The sequence below is a fragment of the Borostomias antarcticus genome (assembly GCF_949987555.1).
Source record: "Borostomias antarcticus genome assembly, chromosome: 16".
NCBI lineage: Eukaryota > Metazoa > Chordata > Actinopteri > Stomiiformes > Stomiidae > Borostomias > Borostomias antarcticus.
The window spans coordinates 24,407,242-24,421,308 of record NC_140249.1 but is presented as its reverse complement, the minus strand read 5'-3'; the positions used below and the strand labels follow the sequence as shown (position 1 = coordinate 24,421,308).

The 14,067-nt window shown below is 46.6% G+C and overlaps 1 protein-coding gene across 2 annotated transcripts; it reads left to right on the top strand.

Annotated features, from left to right (window-relative positions):
* The first annotated feature begins 636 nt into the window (after positions 1-636).
* sv2 (synaptic vesicle glycoprotein 2) lies at positions 637-14,067 on the top strand. 2 transcript variants are annotated; one of them, XM_084451122.1, is made up of 13 exons: positions 637-773; positions 1,912-2,010; positions 2,812-2,973; positions 3,708-3,870; positions 4,032-4,153; positions 4,582-4,745; positions 5,768-5,848; positions 6,350-6,448; positions 7,067-7,155; positions 7,475-7,602; positions 7,891-7,986; positions 10,397-10,556; positions 12,107-14,067. In XM_084451122.1, the coding sequence occupies exons 1-13, from the start codon at positions 680-682 to the stop codon at positions 12,288-12,290; spliced, it is 1,641 nt and encodes a 546-aa protein (XP_084307248.1). In that variant the 5' UTR covers positions 637-679; the 3' UTR covers positions 12,291-14,067. The 2 variants fall into 2 exon arrangements, with proteins under 2 accessions (XP_084307248.1, XP_084307247.1); XM_084451121.1 differs by having other exon boundaries at positions 1,909-2,010.

Sequence of the window (14,067 nt, the reverse complement as noted above, 5' to 3'; positions counted from 1 at the left end):
ATAAAAGTCCCCAGTTTGACCCATCCATATCCTAGTGAAAATCATTTGCATGCTTACTAAACATGAGAATAAATTAATAACTATATACACATGCATACATAAAAATAATAACATTATATTAACATGTAAATTAATGAATAAAAAAAATGCTTAGCCCCAAAATAGGCAATAAACTTAGTGCAAGAACAAGGACAGTGAAAAATACAGTAATTAGTTGATACAATACTATCAATACAATCTTCAAAAATATACAAAAACTAGACAGTGGCAGTGAGGGTCTCATGCCTTGTTTATGAGTTTATGAGACCACATGATTGATTTTATTTGACTTAAAAAAACAAACAAACAACAACAACAGTGTATCTGAAACACAGATAACAACCCACGTTATTGCTTAAACGAAAACCGTGTCAAATATTGCCTCGATCAATACCGCACTCTTAAATACTGAAGGATGCTTTTATTTCGAAAATCAGACACCGTTGTAAACATGCCTCAACACCTTGATCTTGAACGTAGCATAGTTCTCGTTTTATCTAATCTAGCTGGTTAGCTATTATTTTGGGGGGGCTGTGTCTCCCCTTGATTCATCCCCTTATGACATATATGCTGATATGCACGCAACAGTAAGTCGGACTAGGTTGCAGAGACATTGCTAAAGGACCATATCTAGTATGCGATGCCTCGTCGGGTGCAGAGAGAGTTTGAAGATGCGACCGCACTGGAGCCGCTTCTCCGGAACGTAAACAACTCGTCCTTTGACTCAGATGAAGGTAGCTATAGCTTGCAAATGTGACTGTCGTGGATTAATATCTCCTAGCTATGCTGACTCATTCTCACCAACCAACAAACTGCATAACACAAGTAGACTGGTAGAGCACTTGTGGTTAGATCCCGGATAGCTCAGTTGATTGAGCACTTGATCTTTAGTTGAGGGTCGTGGGTTCGAACCCGACGGTGGGCAGCTGGACTCGCTTCTTTAGACATTGCATTTTACATGCTACTCATATCTTGTACATATGTACATAACGTCACATTCAAACTTGAAACAATATCAAGTAACGTTAAAAAAGAAAAGTGAGCATAGCACCTTTTTACGGCAACGTTAGCCCCACTGGGATACGAACTAGGATACTTTCCTATACTTTGAATAGTATTCTATCAAAGTGTTGGGCGAGCTTTTAGGTAGTCAGACTTTCGAGATATCCCGTGGTTCACATGAGGACATGAATGCGGTGGCTTCAGTGTCATTACAATTAAATGGAAGATTGCAGTTGGTTTCTGAATGTGCCATAGTGGTGAGAACAGAAGTTGGTCAGTCAGACACACACACACACACACACACACACACACACACACACACACACACACACACACACACACACACACACACTTACTTTGCACAGACCTACATTTAGGTGGTTTATGTGGGCTGGGACTACCCTGAATATTTCAAAGGCATGTACTACGTCGATGACGTTTGAAGGGACACCAAACTTCAAACGTCATCAATCACGTGGTCATCGTTGTTTGACACAAACATCCAGGCACGAGCTCCGCCTCTTTGCTTCTGCACAGCTTCACACCGGCGACACAAGCTCCTCCGACACAGCGCGCTCCACACCGGCGACACAAGCTCCTCCGACACAGCGCGCTCCACACCGGCGACACAAGCTCCGACACAGCGCGCTTCACACCGGGGACACAAGCTCCGGCACAGCGCGCTTCACACCGGGGACACGAGCTCCGACGCCCCGGCATCGAATGACCCGTCACTACTAGACACTGGAGCCGATATAAACTGCAGTTACAGTGTTATAAGTCTATTATTTTGAGTGATTGGCCCCATAGGCCTAAATATAAGTTTGTGCCTATTGAAAATCAATTTTTGTTTTGATGACATGTCAGAAGAATTGATTTTCGAAAGGAGTGCAGAAGAAGATGGTGATGATGATGATGAGAGGTCTGCACATAGAAAGCTGTCCTATGAGGAAGCAGTCGAGGAAGCAGGTAAAGTTTGGTTGTGTGTAAATGTGTGTGTGTGTGTGTGTGTGTGTGTGTGTGTGTGTGCTACTTTAGCTCTATTGACGATGACTGGCATGTGCAGTCTGTCCACTTACACTTGACAAAATGCACTTATTGTAAGTCGCTTCGGATACAAGCGTCTGATACATAACCAAATGTAAAATATAAATGTATATTCCATGTTCACTGTGTCCCAAGTGGTGCAGTCTCCACACACCACATCGGCTGCTCTAAGACAGCCCTGGACACACCTTACTTCTGAAATGGTTACCATATGCTCATAGAGATCCATTGTGTACTTAGTTGTGACATGAGCAATGAGCACTAATATCTCAAGAATGCACACACAGTCTATAAAATTGTTTATATGGGCCGTTGTACATGATCATATTATAACAGGGTTTAAAATGCTAAATACCTTAAATAATGCTACTTTCAAAGTGCTACTTTCACATGAAATACTGAATTGTCTTCTTAAACCCAAACCTAAAGTAGGCTAACCATTTGCTTTAAACATTTTTCATGTTCCAAATTTGAACAAAGAAATTTGTGTGAACTAGAAAAACATGTATTGGGATAGTTAACTCTTTTGTCACGATTGTCCACTGCACATAAAGATATCTGTACTCATGTGCGTTCCAGGGGGGTGGAGCTGACTGGAATTTGTTAGGATTGACAGGGCGTGTCACACATTGAGGAGGGTGGGTCTGGGTGGGCCCTGGGTTGTGTGGACCGCCCGTATCTGTGCTTGTGTGTGAGTGAACCCGTGTTCTGCTGTGTTGGCAGGTTTCGGCCTGTTCCACGCGGTTCTGTTGGTGGTATGCGGCTGGGCCAACGCCAGCGACGCCGTGGAGATCCTGTGCGTGTCCTTCCTGCTGCCCACCGCGCGCTGCGACCTGGCGCTCAGCTCCTCGGACATGGGCCTGCTCACCGCCAGCATTTTCCTGGGTAAGAATACGACCTCCCCCGCCCCAGCTACCCCGGCCAAGAACGACACACCTCTGCTGATTCAGGAGGGCTCAGGGTCACACTTAAGAGTGAGGGTTTTCCCGCCTAAATTTGGACTCTTTTTAATGTAATATTCCACAAGGGTGAGATTGTGTTGTGGCCTCTTGTTGATGCAGACCTATATTCAACTTAGGCTTCACTCTCTTACATATCAATGATTTGTCAAAAGTCAAACAGTAATTTTTAGGATCTGTCCCTTCGTGTTGACAGATGCGTAGGCTCATAATAATAGTGATTTTGTTGTCGTAGGTGGAGATCACCCAGAGTTTGGAAAACTTTTGAAAAGAGTGCTAGAGAGTGGTGCGCTTTCTTCTGTTGCTAGGATACTGTATGTAATCCAACCTTGAACAATGTTACTTTTCTGCTCTGCGCACAAAGCGCTCGGCCAAGAAACAAGCCGAGTCACGCGCCGCGCGTCAGTACGGTCAGAAGGGCTTTCCTGCTCACTCATACTAACCTGCTCACTCATACTAACCTGCTCACTCATACTAACCTGCTCACTCATACTAACCTGCTCACTCATACTAACCTGCTCACTCATACTAACCTGCTCACTCATACTAACCTGCTCACTCATACTAACCTGCTCACTAGGCCCTTGGGAGGGTGCAGTGTGAGAGTATGGGAGCTGAGTGGATAACGCCTGATTTCAATGTTGTGTTCTGTCCTTGTAGGAATGATGGTTGGTGGCTACATGTGGGGTTACCTTGCTGACCGCAGGGGGCGCCAGAGAGTCCTGGTGGTCTCCCTGGCTGTGAACGGGGTGTTTGGGGCGCTGGCTAGTTTGGCCCCGACGTTCTGGTTGTTCCTGCTCTTGCGCTTCATCAGTGGCGTGGGGTGAGCAGCTAAATCAAATCAAACTTTATTTATATAGCGCATTTCAAACAGAGGCAACACAATGCGCTTCACATGGCGTTTAGATGTCTGTAGTGTGAAGGATGAGAGAGTGGAGCAGGTTCATATCCCAGCTGTGATCACGCTGTCCTCGTCCCCGTCAGGGTGGGGGGCTCCATCCCCGTCATCTTCTCCTACTTCTCGGAGTTCCAGCCGCGCCGGAGGAGAGGGGCGATGATCAGCGCCCTCGCCACCTTCTGGATGGCCGGAAACATCCTCGCCGCAGGTGGGGGGCGTGGCCTAGAGACCTGACTACCTGGTGTATTTAGAACAATCACAAGACACAAATATATCAGTTGGTAGTGTATGATTTGAAGAAAATATTAGATTGTAATTTGAAGTCATTGCAATATGACAGTTTACATACATGTGGTTAAGAAATAGGTGTGTGTGTGTGCGTCTGTGTGTGTGTGTGTGTGTATGTGTGTGCGTGTGTGTTTGCGTGTGTGCGCGTGTGTGCGTGTGTGCGTGTGTGCGTGCATGTGTGTGCGTGCGTGTGTGTGTGCGTGTGTGTGCATGTGTGTGTGTGTGTGTGTGTGTGCGTGGGTGTGTGTGTGTGTGTGTGTGTGCGTGTGTGTGTGTGTGTGTGTGTGTGTGTGTGTGTGTGTGTGTGTGTGTGTGTGTGTGTGCGCGTGTGTGTCTTCCTGCATGGAGGCCTGGCGTGGCTGGTCATTCCCCAGACCTGGGTCCACGTTGCTCTGGGCCAGCTGGACTTCCAGAGCTGGAGGCTGTTCGTGGTGCTGTGCTCCGTTCCTAGCCTCACCTCCGCCCTCATCTTCAGGCTGGTCATGCCCGAGAGCCCCAAGTTCCTCATGGAGGTACGGTACATGCTTCAGTGCTTCACCACACTCGCTTTGGATCGGATCATCTTTATTGTCCCTGAGGGGCAATTCACAGTAGTCATCATACACATCATATAACATACAACGGGTGTCATCATAGTAAAATTGCAATGAGCTATAGAAGCACTAAGAGTCCATCAGTTCTTTGTTAAATTGCGTGTACAATAGCATCTGGGCCCACAGCTAGTATGTACAGTACAAACACAACTTGGATGTACAGTATAGCTCATGCCTTTGCATGTTTACATATGCATGTAATGTTTGCAGTCTGCATTTAACTTCTGGATGGATTTGAAACTACTGACTGATCTAGAATGGAATGAGTATAATCTTCTTACTGTAATAAGTTGCTACTAGCTGTAGTCAGGCTGTTCAGTGCTATTCTTGCACTTTGCCTTCAGCACTAGATGATGCTCTTACTCACTTGTTTAGAAAGGAGGTGCACCTCTGAGTTCTGGTGAGTAGTAGTGCACCTACCACTTATTGTAAGTGTCTTTGGATGTAAGCGTCTGCTAAACGACTGATGTGTTAGGATGGTGTTGAGTCATCTCTGTCTTCGCCAGGCGTGTCGGGAGGAGGAGGATCTTGTGATGTGTTAGGATGGTGTTGAGTCATCTCTGTGTCCCAGGCGTGTCGGGAGGAGGAGGCTCTTGTGATGTGTTAGGATGGTGTTGAGTCATCTCTGTGTTCTCCAGGCGTGTTAGGGTGGTGTTGAGTCATCTCTGTGTTCCCAGGCGTGTCGGGAGGAGGAGGCTCTTGTGATGTGTTAGGATGGTGTTGAGTCATCTCTGTCTTCTCCAGGCGTGTCGGGAGGAGGAGGCTCTTGTGATGTGTTAGGATGGTGTTGAGTCATCTCTGTTCTCCAGGCGTGTCGGGAGGAGGAGGCTCTTGATGTGTTAGGATGGTGTTGAGTCATCTCTGTGTTCTCCAGGCGTGTCGGGAGGAGGAGGCTCTTGTGATGTGTTAGGATGGTGTTGAGTCATCTCTGTGTTCTCCAGGCGTGTCGGGAGGAGGAGGCTCTTGGCGTGTTCAGGACCATGTTTGCGCTGAACCACAGAGGCGGCGTGAGGAGCTTCCCGGTACGTCATCTACCATGCGCTACGATGGACTGACTGGTCAGCTACTAAGCGCTAGGGATGGACTGACTGGTCAGTTACTGGTCAGTTACTAAGTGCTAGGGATGGACTGACTGGTCATCTACTAAGCGCTAGGGATGGACTGACTGGTCATCTACTAAGCGCTAGGGATGGACTGACTGGTCAGTTACTGGTCATCTACTAAGCGCTAGGGATGGACTGACTGGTCAGCTACTGGTCAGCTACTAAGCGCTAGGGATGGACTGACTGGTCAGCTACTGGTCAGCTACTAAACCCTAGCGATGGACTGACTGGTCAGCTACTAAGTGCTAGCGATGGACTGACCGCTCAGCTACTAAACCCTAGGGAGGGACTGACTGGTCATCTACTAAGCGCTAGGGATGGACTGACTGGTCAGCTGCTCTGCGCTAGCGATGGACTGACTGGTCATCTACTAAGCGTTTTTAGTGCTTTAATGTTGTGTAATCTGTCCTTCCTTCTCAGACATGTGGGCTACGCATCCGTCCTGGTCAGAGAAAGAACAGCTATGAGACCGTGAGCAGCGGCTCACACATTCAACGTTGTCTGAGCCTCCCGAAAAGGGTAACGACACACTCACACAAAGAACATCATACAAACACAATTCTTCTCCAGAAAAATAAGTTCAGATGTCCCATTGAGAGGACTAGTGTAGTATAGTAGAATGTTCATTCAAAGTTACTTTTGAAATTGTATGCTTATGCTTTATACCATAAAACGAATTAGGGCTGGGTATCGATTCGAATTTCAAGAATCGATTCGATTCCGATTCACAAGGTTCAGAATCGATTATCGATTCGGTTAGTGTTACCAAAACCTGTTTTTTTTTTTTAGCTGTAACCTTAATTACATGATTGCCAAGTTATGCAACACATCAATACTAGGGCTGGGTATCAATACTGATTTCCAAAAATGAATGAATGAATGAATCATTGAATGAATGAATGAACTATTCATTCCTTAATTTATTCATTCATTCATTAAATTAAAGATCGATTTTGGGATTCATGAATCGATTCTGAATCATTGGACTCAGAATCGATTCAGAATCGATTAATCGATTTTTTAAACCCAGCCCTAAAACGAATACACACTATTAGAAAGAATATCGTTTGACATAACCGGACCTCGATCCTCGTAGCTCTCAGGTTTTAAATTGGGTTGGTCTTGCCGGCACCGCAGGTTCTGGCGCCGGTGCATCAGCTGTTCGTGGGCGATCTGAGGTCCAGAAGCGCGGCTCTGCTCGTCATATTCTACTGCATCTCATTTGGGTGAGTATCTTTAACTCCACAACATTCGTCCGTCAGCCTCAAAACACGCAACTAGTTATGTGATCCGCCCAATTCAAAGTATGGAGGAAAAAAGCATCGTGTTCTTAGACTCTTTAGTCAGAGGGAGAGAGATGCAGGGGGAGATCTTCTGATTGTGTCTTGAGATATCAAACGTCCTAGTGTGTAGCTCTAGCTGTAACCAACCCCGTAGTCAAGAGAACCGCTGTTCTGGTCTGTAGGTATTATGGGCTGTGGCTGTGGTTCCCCCTGCTGTTCTGTAGGTATTATGGGCTGTGGTTCCCTCTGCTGTTCTGTGTAGGTACTACGGGCTGTGGATGTGGTTCCCAGAGCTGTTTAAGCGGGCTGAGGAAGGAGGCTCTCCCTGCGCCAACGTCTCCATCTTCCAGACGCAGCTCAACCAGAGCTGCTACCCGGTGAAGACAGCAGGTGAACCTTCCAGTCTCACAACAATACCAGGATTCAGATTATTACTGTTGCTCTGTAGCAGATTATCAGACTTCAACCTGGTAGAACATTAGATGAAGTCGTCTTCACCCGACTGCTGAACAATAATACTGCTGTAGTGTTTTCAAAACAGAGATTTAATATCACACGTAAAGGGCTTAAGTACTGTACAAGCACACTAGCATCAATAAACACCTTCCCTCAGGGTGTACCTCTAGTGAAAGGCCTTCGTTTATTCATTCAGGATTGTTTGTGATTTTGTTTTGTCAGTTTATGTCGAGGGCTTCATCACAGCGGCCTCCAACTTACCAGGGAACATCTTCACCATCCTGCTCATGGACACCGTCGGGGGCAGGGCTCTGCTCTGTGAGTCTCCCTTTCACACTCTTAGGGGCGAATTCACTAAAGGATTGCGCAGCTTTTCCTGACGCAAAGCCTGTGCAAATAAGTCAAAAATTATGTTTGCTATTCACAAAGCCCTCGCAAAGGGTGAAATACGGTGTTAACTGCGTTGCGTTCGTCATTGCGTTGCTCTGCGCCGGTGTTATTAGCTCATATTTAAATTAGGTAATATGGGCGGAGAATGTTCCCCTTTCTATGCAAATGAACATTATTGCAAAACCCGCCCAATTCACAAACATCGGCGCAAATTGCCTCACGCAGTTAAAGTGAAATTAATACCGTTTTCAGAAACGTGGTGGTATTTAAGCGCAAGGGGTGTGTCGCGGCCAGCCTGTCCGCTGATCATGGCAGCAGTGATTGTTGCGAGGCGAAGGCATCGCAATGCCAGGCATGTTGTTCGTGAGAATATTTAGAAGAAGGTCACTTTTTGATTTAACACTAGAACCACCGCGGTAACTGTTTGGACACCAGAGCGCGCAGCTCTTCAGCCAACTGGAGGATGAAGTCGCGTCTGGGGAGGCTCAGTTGACTATGCGTCTCTCCACCCGTCCCCAGCGAGTCCAAGCTCCCCCAATGAATATAATGGTGCATTCGTTTATAACTGGGAGGTGGCAAATTGCGACTTTCTACTAGGAATTATTAAATAAAACACCGCATGAACTCGCACTTCCTCGTCGCAAATTCGGATATGTTTCTCAGCCCCCAGTTGCTCGAATGCACTAGATATAACTAGGTAACTGTGATATAATGGTATATAGATATAACTAGGTAACTGTGATATAATGGTATATAGCTCGAATGCACACAGGTCGGAGGTAGGTATTTTGCCACATGCGACTTGCCACCTCCGACCACAAACGAACACACCATAATAGCCTACATAGCACGAAACTGTGCGTATAATAGTCTATACGCGAAACTGCGCATTCCCTATAGCTGTTCATTGAACGGCTGGGGGCCGATATAGGCCTAGGTATAAATAAATAAAAACATAGCCTACACAATATTTGTTTTATTTGAATGGTCTTGAAAATATTTTGCTTTTGTATCATAGGTGACGGCAGGTAGGCTATCATATTCAGCCATGGATGATGACTCCCGTGCGTAATCCTTCCAACGTTGGAGAGGCGGCGTACAACCGGGCTCACATCAGGACGCGCGGTGTGATTGAGTGCACATTTGGAATCCTGAAAAGCCGTTTAGATGTCTAGATCGTACCGGTGGGGCAATGTTATACACTCCCCCAAAAGTATGCCAGATCATCGTGCTGCAACTTGCATAACATAAAATGACAATTTTTCCTTTGTTCGTCTTTTCAAATCATTCCACCTCCGTTTGCAGTCTTCCGCGTTTACACACACAAATGGCACTGACTGATTGGGAAATTAAACCCCAAATATGATTTTTTGCTGCAGTCGTGATATTTTTTTGCCGAAAGCTGTGAGACATGTTTTTGAACCTCGTCCGTGAGGCCTTCAAGTTCGCTGTCTGAAAATCGTATCTTTCTTTTTCTGTCTGCCATCGTCCAATGATATGCATACGAGTTGTAGGCCTAATGCGCTGTATGCGCAGTATTTATAGTCATTTCCTATATCAGCAGCAAATTGCACTCAGCCGCAAACACCGAATGGGCGTGTTTGCGCTGGGATATTATTAGCGCAATGTCTTTAGTGAATAGGTTTTTAAAACGGAGCACATAGCGGGCGCAACTGACGCGCAATATTATGGTGCAATTAGCGGGCGCAATTTGCTTTAGTGAATTCGCCCCTTATTCTTTTTACATTACATTACATTACATTACATTACAGTCATTTAGCTGACTTTTATCTAAAGCGAGATAAGGAAATGTCATTCCTACAGGTGTAAATTTGAATTGTAACACGTCGAAATTACATTTTGACAATGTCAAAATTGATTTTGAATGGAAGCCAATGGGACAATTCCATTCGTCCAAATTACATTTTGATATGTCGAAATTGGAATTGTAAAAATGTAATTTCGACATTAAACTAAATTTGCAACTAGTTGACTGATTAAATGTTAAAACGGCTTGTCATAGTGTGTGTGTGTGTGTGTGTGTGTGTGTGTCTGTCTGTGTGTGCGTGCGTGTGTGCTTTTGTGTGCGTGCGTGTGTGTGTGCGTGCATGCGCGTGTGTGTGTGTGTATGTATGTGTGCGTGCGTGCATGCGTGTGCGTGCATGCGTGTGTGCGTGCGTGTGTGCGCGTGCGTGTGCGTGTGTGTGTGTGCATGCGTGTGTGTGTGTGTGTGCGTGCGTGCGTGTGTGTGTGTGTGCGTGTGTGTGTGTGTGTGTGTGCATGCGTGCATGCGTGTGTGTGTGTGTGCGTGTGTGTGTGTGTGTGTGTGTGTGCCCAGCCTGCAGCCTGCTGGTCTCCAGTGTGAGCGTGTTCCTGATCTACGAGGTGCAGACTCGGACCCAGAGCCTCATCATGTCCTGCGTGTTCAGCGGAGTGTCGGTGGTGGCCTGGAACGCCCTGGACGTGCTGGGAACAGAGCTGTACCCCACACACCTCCGGTACCCTAACACCCTCTCATTAACACCTACACACCTCCAGTACCCTAACACCCTCCACACACACCCACACACCCTCCCATTAACACCTACACACCTCCGGTACCCTAACACCCTCCACACACACACCCTCCCATTAACACCTACACACCTCCGGTACCCTAACACCCTCCACACACACCCACACACCCTCCCATTAACACCTACACACCTCCGGTACCTAACACTCTCCCATTAACACCCACACACCTCCGGTACCCTAACACCCCCCCATTAACACCCACACACCCTCCCATTAACACCCACACACCTCCGGTACCCTAACACCCCCCCATTAACACCCACACACCCTCCCATTAACACCCACACACCTCCGGTACCCTAACACCCCCCCATTAACACCCACACACCTCCGGTACCCTAACACCCCCCCATTAACACCCACACACCTCCGGTACCCTAACACCCTCCACACACACACCCTCCCATTAACACCTACACACCTCCGGTACCCTAACACCCTCCACACACACCCACACACCCTCCCGTTAACACCTACACACCTACGGTTCCTTAACACCCTCCATACACACCTACACACCTCCGGTCCCTAACACCCTCCACACACCCTCCCATTAACACCAACACACCTCCGGTACCTAACACCCTCCCATTAACACCCACACACCCTCCCATTAACACCTACACACCCTCCCATTAACACCTACACACCTCCGGTCCCTAACACCCTCCACACACTCTCCCATTAACACCCACACACCTCCGGTACCTAACACCCTCCCATTAACACCCACACACCCTCCCATTAACACCTACACACCTCCGGTACCCTAACACCCTCCACACACACCCACACACCTCCGGTACCCTAACACCCTCCCATTAACACCTACACACCTCCGGTACCCTAACACCCTCCACACACCCTCCCATTAACATCCACACACCTCCGGTACCTAACACTCTCCACACACACCCACACACCCTCCCATTAACACCTACACACCCTCCTATTAACACCTACACACCTCCGGTACCCTAACACCCTCCACACACCCTCCCGTTAACACCTACACACCTCCGGTACCCTAACACCCTCCACACACACCCACACACCCCCCCATTAACACCCACACACCTCCGGTACCCTAACACCCTCCACACACACACACACACACCCTCCCATTAACACCTACACACCTCCGGTACCCTAACACCCTCCACACACACCCACACACCCCCCCATTAACACCCACACACCTCCGGTACCCTAACACCCTCCACACATGCATACCCGTTTGAATACAGTGTTACCAAACGTTCTTGCGTTAGCTCCTAGATGTGCACACATTAAGCAATATAGAGAGGTAAAAAAAAAAAAAACTGGTATAAATTTGTGTCTGTTCTGTTACTGTTTTATTAGAAATATACCTCCCACTGAAAATAGAACTAGTAATCTTTTTGGTGATATGAGTCATCTTGTCTCATCTTACAAACTGAGCTCAGTGTAGCTGCTGCTTTTTTTTTTACAGCTCTTCTGCTCTGGGCTTCTTCACTGGAGTGGGCAGAGTGGCGGCCATCATGGGTAATGTAGTTTTTGGCAAACTGGTGGACTCCAACTGTGCCGTGCCGGTGCTCCTGGTGTCTGTGCTTCTGCTGGTCGGGGGGCTCGCCGCTCTCCGCCTCCCCAGAACCCAGCAGGCCGAACTCACGTGACCCCCCCAACCCGGGGAAACCCCCTCCGAACTCACCTGACCACACCCCGGGGAACCCCCCTCCCAAACACAGGCGTCTGTCTCACTGGGACCTCGCACCGGGTCAGTCTAGCGCACAGCCTGTACCGGTCTGGACATTACCCACCGGGCTTTGGGGTTTTCAGTACGTTTGCAGAAACGTACGAGGATGCTTGGGTAATTTATGGAAATGTATGTTGCTTACGATAATCGATGCTTTAATTATGTCCGGAGAATGTGGGGGGATATCCCTGTACACTCTGTGCCTCTGCTCCCACATCCTGGGGAGGAAAGACTCCAGGTCAGATTCGCTGTTAATGCATCACAACTCTAAAGTGTATTAATACCGCAGAAAAAGCACATGACCAAGGGCTTCATGGATAGAAGATAGATAGATGGATAGAAGAAATTAAGAAGATAGAAGAAATTAAGTTTGAATGTTAAAAACATAAACGTGAAATCTTCCCTGGATTCATTGGAAGGGGCTGCTCACTCATCCAACAGAAGCTCACCTTGGACTGACTGATTCACACTGCGCGTTTCACCAATGCACTTCAGTAGCTAGATTTCCTGCTTTGAACTAAGTTGATTATGGGTTATATCTATGACAAAGTATTACAGCAATATTATTACATTCAGCATATTCAAGCAGTTCACTACTTGACTATGTTTTACCTGTTATGAAAACTGTTGTTGTTTTTCTGGGAACAAATCTTCTCTTTACAACCCTACGAAGAACCTTAAGAGTTTACATGTTCATATACATAGTGGCCAAAGATTTAGGAATGTTTTTGCTGTTTGCACCTGTGCACTTTGACACATTTTGTACAATAATTGTTGCCTCAGTCATCAAGTTTGTATGGAAGAGCATTAGGGCCAACAGCTGAGTTTTCTTTTTTTTTAAGCTTCTGAGTTTAAAGTCATAAATTCTTGAATTTTTTCTCAGAAATTCTGACTTTAATCTCAGAAGCTTAAAAAAATAATAAACTCAGTTGTTGGCCCTAATGCTCTTCCGTAAGTTTGAGCTGACTTGCAAATGTGAAAGTGGTGAATATTGTGTGCTACACTGAAGCAAGCACAGTGTGTGTTGTCTCGTAGTGTGATGGATGTTCGTGTTCCTGTGCAGAAGCTGGAACGTGGTTTGGGGCTACTGGCAAGGATAGGAGACAGAACAGCTGTCGATTGCTCAAAAGCATTTTTGCTGTAATGTTGCCGATCATCAAATCAAGCTTCCCTGGCCTTTGAAAACATGTCCAAGTAGAGACTGGTTCAAATCACCAGAGAACCAGGATGTTGAATAAATCACCTGTGATGATACTAGAGAACCAGGATGTTGAATAAATCACCTGTGATACCAGTTAACCAGGATGTTTATTAAATCCCCTGTGATGATACCAGTTAACCAGGATGTTTTTAGAACCAGTAATGGTTCCCTTAACAACAGATTGAGTGGGCTGATTTTTTCACAAAATGTAAATAATTTATATATGTTTGTTTTCGCTCCACCTGTGTGTTGCTCTTCATTCATGGGAACATTTCTAAAAATCACACGATGCTAAACATTTCTAAGAAGGGCCAGAGGAAATGATGTCCTTCCAAGTCTTCCAAGGAAAGCGTGAGGTTTACTTGGAACTAAGTAAAAACACACTAGATGCTTAACAGACTGTCACTGATGGGATTACCTGAACACTGGATTTGAAAGACTGCCCCCCCCGCCCCCCGTCAGGTGAAACACGAGGTCACGAGCAGTAGATCAGAAA